At 41.1% G+C, this 8,556-nt stretch overlaps 1 protein-coding gene across 2 annotated transcripts in view; it reads right to left on the reverse strand.

Moving 5' to 3' along the window:
• Positions 1-7,066, reverse strand: part of tmem178b (transmembrane protein 178B) — a 122,170-nt gene extending 115,104 nt beyond the window's left edge. The window contains exons 1-2 of one of the 2 annotated variants that reach the window (XM_022749472.1): positions 6,990-7,066; positions 6,030-6,743 (exon numbers count right to left, since the gene is read on the reverse strand). In XM_022749472.1, coding sequence (XP_022605193.1) covers positions 6,030-6,411 — 382 coding nt within the window. In that variant the 5' untranslated portion in view covers positions 6,412-6,743; positions 6,990-7,066. Of the gene's footprint in view, positions 1-6,029; positions 6,748-6,989 lie in introns of both variants that reach the window. The other variant, XM_022749473.1, reaches the window with a different exon arrangement.
• Between the last annotated feature and the right edge of the window lie 1,490 nt (positions 7,067-8,556).

Genomic DNA, 8,556 nt, shown 5'->3' on the forward strand with positions numbered 1-8,556 from the left:
CCCCCCCCCACCACCACCACCACTCCTCTCTATAATCCTCTCCTCTCTGACATCCTCGGCGTTCACGTCCCTCTCATCCTCTGTCTCGAGCCACCTTTGAGCCGGATGTCTCTCAGCCGTTGTTTTAGATTTCCCCTCCTCTCTTGAGGAGGTCTCTCCTTGTGACAGACAGAATGAGAGAGTGAGCAGCTTCTTCAGCGGGGGGGGGGGGTTTACATACGGTGCCCAGTCACGGCATCAGAAACCAAGCCAACTGTTGGGATTAGCAACACGAGTGAATGACCACAGACATTAAATGCTAGTATGGCAGTGACCTTATTTAGAGGAAAGGATGACTGCACAAAAACACCTATAGGTCAGCTCAGTTTATGTCCTGAACCTGCCTCTTTCTGCAGGACGATGCTCCTTTAGATTGATTTTCACAGGAATTACACAGAGTATTTACATATATAGTGTATATATATTTGTTTACTATTAAATTAATGAAATGGTCAAAACACATCAATCACAATCACAGATCAATACACATAGAATATACATTATGTATACAGTTAGGTTTGGAGACTTGCCTTTGTCTCCCTGGTGACTTCAATTAAGTTAGTTCTTTGTATTTTACCCTGTTTCTGTATTATTGAACAATCCAGTCAATCTAATTGTATATTTCTTGTAATGACCAATGTTGGAGGAGGGTTAAGGAAGTTTAAGGTCCTTTGCTCACGTAAAAGAAGCAACTCAACAATGTGAAAATACAAGTAAAAGTCATGCATTCAAAATGTAAACTATAAAATGCATTCAAGGCAACAAGAGTGTCAGTAGACGTTATGCAGAAAATTGTCCCACATGTTTCATTAACTGAGCTGATAAGTCCAATATTTGCCTCTGAGGTTTAGTGGAGCAGAAGCTCAAAGCTGAAGTTAGTAATATTTCACACTGGTATTTAGGGCTGAATGATATTTAAAAAAAATAAATGAATCATATTGCGATTGTGATGTGAGTCACGAATTCAGTTGGAATCATCATGGTTTTTTCACTGAAAAAAATATAAAAATGAAAAATGATGATGGTGTGATTTTTGTTGGGGCTTGTACCAGACAATCATTGCATTATCCTTACATCTGGAGGAATTGATTTTTCAAGTTCATTAAGTTATTCATTATCAAGACATGAACATTTGTGGGATGTAAGACTAGTAGAGATAGTGCATTTGTCGGGGACTATTTTCAACAGCGGATAAATCCACATTTGGTGCTCTATTGAGTATTTAGCAAGTAGCAACCTCAGAGCCTGGTACAAAAACAGTTTTGGTTTCTATAGCTAATTTCCTAATTCATCTTCGACAACTGTACGGGGGTAAATTTTTATATAATTCACTTGTTTACATTTTATCAAGGCTTTAAGTTATGTAAAATTGAGGGTGTGGCCTCTCTGAGTGACAGGTGGGTGAGCGTATCCTTGCCACCAACTGAAATGCACTGAAGTCTCGGCTCCACCTATGCCCCACCTCTTAGAACATTTTTGGATTAGCGGGGAGTTAGGGGCAGAGTCAGGCACTGCCAAGATGGCGATGGTGGAGCAGCTCACTCTGAGCTTCAAAACCATTCTTCAGAAACCTGTGGGTGAAGTTTTCATGGGATTTGTTGAGACAACCTTAACCCACTCTGTATTCACAAATACACACATTATGGTCATACTGTAACAAACAAACTCATTAAAATGGAGGCCTTAGTGTTTTGTGTTGACCTGTTGACACCGCCTCTCTCCCTAACTCCCCTGCCTCCATAAATCTACATAAAGATGCAGTTTGCAGTTATGCAAGATGCCTCTAAGATGAGGAGATGAATGGATGTTGCTGATCTGGCCAAACACATGTCAGAGAGATGGATGAGCTCTGAGAGATTAGAGTTTTCAGAATTGTTAAATATGAAGTATGTGAAGGTGAATCGGGACTGATCTGTGTACAGAAATAGGATAAGTACTTTTGGATTATGATTCATTCCTGACATAAGAACAATGTTCATCTTTATCTATGTAAAAAAAAAAACAGCATTATCTTATTCAAAGGAACAGGAAGTGACTCATCTGGGTTTAGTTATGTAGCTAATAATTGCATGAATGGATCCTGTCATTTCATTTCTTGTGTCATGAGCACACAGGAGAATGTGGAGTCATTATGAAACAGCAGGCCACAATCATCCTGTATGTGTGTATGTGATTCGATTTTGGGAGATTAAATGGAATAAAAGTGAAACAGCATGTGGGGTGGGGGGATGGGGTGGGGCGGGGCTTTGTGGTACTTTCCTCTGACCTTTGACTTCCCAAAATCCCTGAAAAATGAAAATTATGTTCTTTCTACGATGCATGTCAACAGCTGACAGGGCATGGAGCTTAACATTACATTTACAGTACTTTTCATTATTAAGTAAAGGAGTGGTGTATCAGCTGTGGTTAGGACTACACCTTCATGGTACGCGTTCCACCAGGTGACCCTTGTGTCCCCTGGAAACACTTCTGTTGTGTTGTGAGTATTTGCAGCACATATGTTGTCAAATAGACACAACACAAACAAATTTAGATAACATCTTTATCTATTTGCATGTGCTTTGAGCTTTCAGGGCCACCGTAGTAGGAGCAGTACAGGTAGGCTAGTAGTAGCAATGGCAGCAGCAGTAAGAGACATAGTGGTAGCAGAAGCAGCAATAGAAGTAGAAGTAGTAGTGTCAGTAGAAGCAGACATAGAAGCAGTAGCAGCTGTAGAAGAAGACGTAGAAGTAGTGGCAGTAGAAATAGAAGTAGTAGTGGCAGTAGAAGAAGAAGTTGAAGCAGTAGTGGCAGTAGAAGTAGAAGCAGTAGTGGCAGTAGAAGAAGAGGTAGAAGCAGTAGTGGCAGTAGAAGAAGAGGTAGAAGCAGTTGTGGCAGTAGAAGAAGAGGTAGAAGCAGTAGTGGCAGTAGAAGAAGTAGAAGCAGTAGTGGCAGTAGAAGAAGAGGTAGAAGCAGTAGTGGCAGTAGTAATAATATGAACCAAGGCATTAGCATTAGTAGAAGTAGCAGTGGAACTAGCAGTACTAGTAGTAGTGGCATCAGTAGAAGTAGAAGATGTAGTAGTAGCAAAAGTAACAGGACCAGTAGCAGCAGTACAGATAAGATTAGCAGTAGTAATGGTAAATATAGGTGATTATAGGTGTTGTTGTTTGCTGCATCATGAACCAGCAGCTGAATGTGAGCTATTAGTGTTGATGGTAGATCACACTACTGTACATGTAGAGTACACACAGACATAAATCTGTTCATCTCTACTACTTTGTTCTCATTGACCCGTCAATGTGAAGAGAGTGTTGGATGCACCACGACAGAGCACGCTGTACTGAACAGATCACACCCCTCTATGGAGGCATTCATCTGATCACTGAACGCACTGACTGTGGGCTGCCCATTACTGCAGATGGTAGGCCATCAAGGCATTGAGGCATTCTCAATGGAAAGGCACAGCTGCAACACACACACACACACACACACACACACACACACACACACACACACACACACACACATGCATTCAGAGAGTACACACACCCTCTCCTATTCCAGCTTAGACTCAGACCAGTAACTTCCATCAGAAACCTCAGCCTCTGTCTTTTAACACACAAACCTGCCTCAAAAAACTCATGTATTCTGAGTACATTGTTATCAAAGACCAAAAACATCAAGTCTTTACGTTTTGTGAACCTGCTACAAACAATTATCAGTATTTTACATTAAATTACTCATTTTCAAATGACTTGACTTGCCTGTAGGAGCTTTTTACTAGTTTGTTTTTTGTTTTTTCTATTATTTATCCATCTTTTCTGAGTTTGGATTACTTTGATTAATTTGTTTTATTTTTGATAATATTCTCTATTATATATTGTTTCTTTATATTATTTGCTTATGCAACATAGTTAGTTTGGTTAACTAGTACTTTGTTTATTTTGGGTAACGCTATGGGCACATGAGGTTATTTAGGCAGGTAGACCCATAGTCATATGTAGGTCGTACATCAGCGTGGCCGCCATATTGGACCGGTCAAGACTGCCCTGTAATTAAGGATAAGTTAACTGAGGAGCTGCAGTTTTTCTGGATAAAAAGCACAGTAACATTTATATAGTCATTTATAGAATCATTTTTATATTCGAAGGTTTATGATTTACATGGAGTAAAAGTAAAAGTTCGGTCTCCAGTTACTTAGAATGGTGATAGTTTAAGCTGTAATCACTGTTTTCCAGAAGGAGGAGTGTGCATTAACGTTAGGTTTACATGAACTGAATTACTGGCGTGGTGGAAAATAATTCATTGGGTAGACAGGTTTAGGACCAGCATGCACCTGGGTGGGCCTATGTTTTTTTTTTTTTCTACCAGATCAGGAGGGGCAGCAGGAAACATGAACCCTTTGGTCTTTGGTTTGCTGCTTGTTTGTTTGGATGAATAAATCAAAATGATAACACAATGGCTTTGTTTGGACAATGTATTTTTTTGACTGTGTAAACCACATTCCCCATGGTGCAGCACCAAAGGGTGTGAGGCCCCTATTGAAATTGTAGTGTTTCTTATTATTTTGTTTCTCCTCCATAAAAATGAATTGCCTTTTTGAGGGTCTAAACATGCTTGAAAACTCATTAAACTTTGCAGACGCGTCAGGCCTGGTGAAAATGTACATATTTTATGGGTCTTGTACATGGGTGTGGCAAAATGGCTCGATAGTGCCCCCAAGAAAATTTCAATGAAGCCCTTCCTATCCCGTGGTTTCACCTACATGTATGAAATTCGGCAGGCACATGCAACATGCCAAGACTTACAAAAAAGCCTCTTGCACCCATAGTCTAAACCCAACAGGAAGTCAGCCATTTTGATTATATATATATATCAATTTTGGCACTTTATTTTGGGATCTAAGGACGTCATCCTTTAACGAACTCGACATTATATTTGGTCAATCTCATCTTAAGACCTTTGCGATGCTAAATTGTTAAGTTTTAGCGAGTTTTAGTTGGAGCGCCTGCCCACGGCAGCGCGGTGAATTTTGATAATTCGGCATGAAACCAGAAGTTCTTATAACTATAATATACAGTATCCACTCTGCCCCGAATGTGTTTGATGACAGTCCCACACTGAAGACATCTGCAAGGTAATCAGGAAGTAATCCTTGAGTTACAATCATGGTCTGGTTTACACTCGATATACAGGACAATGCATGGTGGCAGCATCAAGTGGCCTCCTGGTGGCGGCCCCGAGGTGCATGACAGGGCGAGGGCCCGCATAACACTGCTTGTAGCTTTCATGTTGGACTTAAATTTGTTTGAAAGACAAATAGCCACTACACCACCCCCTTAAATGGGTCACGCATTACTGCCACTGAGATCCTGTCTTGAAAATGGGCCTGTGTCAAAAGCTAGTTGAAAGACCGTGATACTTGGGCTGTGTGTTATTCCTGGATATATCACATTATATACACTTCCAGAGTGTGGAAAGAATGGGAGGTTAACAGGGGGCAGAGTAGCTCTCATTTTTGCATGGGGTCACCATAGCAGGAGAACCCAACCATGCACATAAAGCCTGTCTAGAATACAGACCCGATCGATGGATGGAAGTAAAGGCTTCCTCTAAACCCATTCTCCCTGAAATGATTATGTCATTATGTGCAGTGGCAGTGTCAGACGAGCACCACTTAAAACTACAAGAGAGCGGACAAATCAGACCTGAGAACAGAGAGAACATGTCACGTACTTGCTTTTCAGCGTCGTAATTAACATGCGCCCCTCTTCTGCAAGATAGCATGACAACAAGCAGTCTGCAGCCACAGGCCGTGGCGCTCTGCATGCCTTTGGACAAACATTTGTTAGCGTAGCAAGGAAAAAGCTCGATGCCCTTGTTCGCCCTTTGGTCAGATGAACAATCACTCCAGAGCAGCCTAATTGATTTTCTAATGAGAAATGTCACAGCATGTTTGGTGTGTGGAATGCACACTGCTGCTTCTGCAGCCACTCTGTCATTCTTACCTTTCCGGATGAGATCTTCGATTTCTTGATCGAAGCCCAGCCGGTGACATTTCCTCCACAGCCCCATGTTGGTCGAGTTGTACTGCCTGCTGCACTCATCCGCGGCGCTCATGGCAAACAGCTGCCGCCGATTCCGGGCCAGCAGCAGCTTCTCCTCCCAGCGGGGCAGGCTGCTCCGGCTGGCCCGCAGCGGCAGGCTGTTGTTGGGGATGTAGATGAAGCCCGGGTCCTTGCGGCGGCTGGAAAAACTTCGGCACCGCTCCCTGTACCTCCTGGCGTCGGTCTCGTACCAGTGGTCAGAGCACATCGCCACGGCCAGCATGCCCAGGGCGCAAAGAGAAAGAGAGAGCCCGGCGTAGAGCAGTAACTTCCCGGCAGCCATGCTCGCTTGTCACAGCCGCATCTGCACCTCAACAGACGGACAGCTCCTCTGCGGCTTCCCCACTGTAGCTCAGCTCACATCACCTCTGGAGAGCAGCATCGGGACCATTAGTGCAAAATAGAAGGGGAACCTTTCACAGCTCGCAGTGGCACAGCTCACAGCTCAAATGAAATACCAAATCCCCTGTATTCCGGTGTTTTCCACTATAACGTGCCCACGTCCTTCTTGTGTGCGCGGCGCTGCAGCAGCTCGGCGGAGATGGAGAGAGAGAGAGAGAGAGAGAGAGGGAGAGGGGGCTTATCTCATCTCAGCCGAGGATCCTCAGCATCCATCTGTCTGAGCACAACAGCACAGCACCCACCGTTAGTAAAGCATTACCTAGACTATAAATATTTCACATAAAATAAACCCTGACTGCACAGCCCACCCTCCCAGATGAACGACGGACAAAGAAGAAGGGGCAGTTAGAGAGGATCGTGCGGCTGCATTAAGCACAAGCCTATTTACAAATGCAACATCATTCCAAACAAACCCGCCTCTGTGAAACTCAAATGACAGTGTGGACAGTGTAAATGTACCTGAAGAGTCGGAACCGAACCCGCGCAGACCGCAGTCCATCAGCAGCAGGAGAGTGAGGGATCAGTCAGCAGACTCAGCAGCCCCTCACGTCTGATCGGATGACGGCAGCTGCTACGGAGCAGGCCCGACCGCGAACCAATCAACAGCAGCCTGGACCAGCACCGTGTTAGCCTACAGGCTACATGAAGTCTGACTCAACAATCCCAGAGAGAAATATAACATATGACATGTACTGTATGTCCCTATATCAAGAGGGATGTTGCCATATGTCACTTATATCATCACATATGAAATACCCATAGTAAAATATATATGTATATGTGCATACATTAAAAAAAAGTCTATATGATGAATTTTTATATAGTTTTTAACATGTTGTGTCCATATATGTCAGTGATATTTATTTGATTCATATTCGCAAGTTTATTTAAACAACATAAATATAAACATTCTATAGGCCTATATCTTATGTATGTTTTTCTTATTAATTTTAGCCATGTCTTCACATTCTGGGAAAGTGGTCTCAGACTTTTGGACCCCACTGTATATTATATCAACATATACTGACAGGCTATGTGATGGATATGTATTTATTTAACATACAGTATGTCTACAACATACATATTGGTGTGGGCTACTTATTTGTCAGTGTATAAAATTGTTTCAACTTCTAATAGGTTTCATATAAAGTTTTTACATATGTGCTTTTATTTCATATGTGCATACATTTCATATATAGAAATTCAATATGTGTACATATTACATTTGCGTATGGGATAATACGCTACAACTTCTGTTATCCTGCTACTGTTGTGTCTTACTATTGCTTTCACCTAAATCCTATAAGGTGTGAATAATGGCATGTGATAATAATGAATTATAGAATAATAATTATTATAGCTAAATGCACTAAAGCAGGGGAAGCCCATATGCAAATGAAATATGTATATGTATTGAATTTCCATTTATGAAATATATGGAAATAAAAAATAAAAACATATGTGAAAATTATATATGTAACCTATTAGAAATTGGAACCGTTTTCTATATTGAAATAAATGTCTGGCTATATAAATATGTATGTTTATGTCTGTATGCTTATGCAACATGAATAAATATCCATCCAGTATATGTTGATATTATGTACAGTAGAGTCCAAAAGTCTGAGACCACTTTCCCATGATGTGAAGAAAGACATGTTTAAAATGAATGAGAAATTGTTGAGAAAAATATTTCTAAACATGTAGAATTTTTATATGTATGGTGTTTTAATAAACTTACAAATAAATGAAATATATATTAAAGTATATGGTCGCAACATGTTATACCATATAAAAATTCATCATAGATATTTTGATATATATACATATATAATTTTACATAAACTTATATCTTCATATATCCAGAGGATGTACTGTATATATGTTATAATAGTATATCCCCTGATAGGTGACATACATGACATTCCATTGCTGGGCAGACGAGGACATTTTAGGCAGCTCTTCACATTATAACATTGTGAAACAACAAGCAGGTCCTGCATCATTACACATCTAACTATTCCAG

The sequence above is a fragment of the Seriola dumerili genome, unplaced genomic scaffold, assembly GCF_002260705.1.
Source record: "Seriola dumerili isolate Sdu_G_001 unplaced genomic scaffold, Sdu_1.0 BDQW01000138.1, whole genome shotgun sequence".
Taxonomy (NCBI): Eukaryota; Metazoa; Chordata; class Actinopteri; order Carangiformes; family Carangidae; genus Seriola; species Seriola dumerili.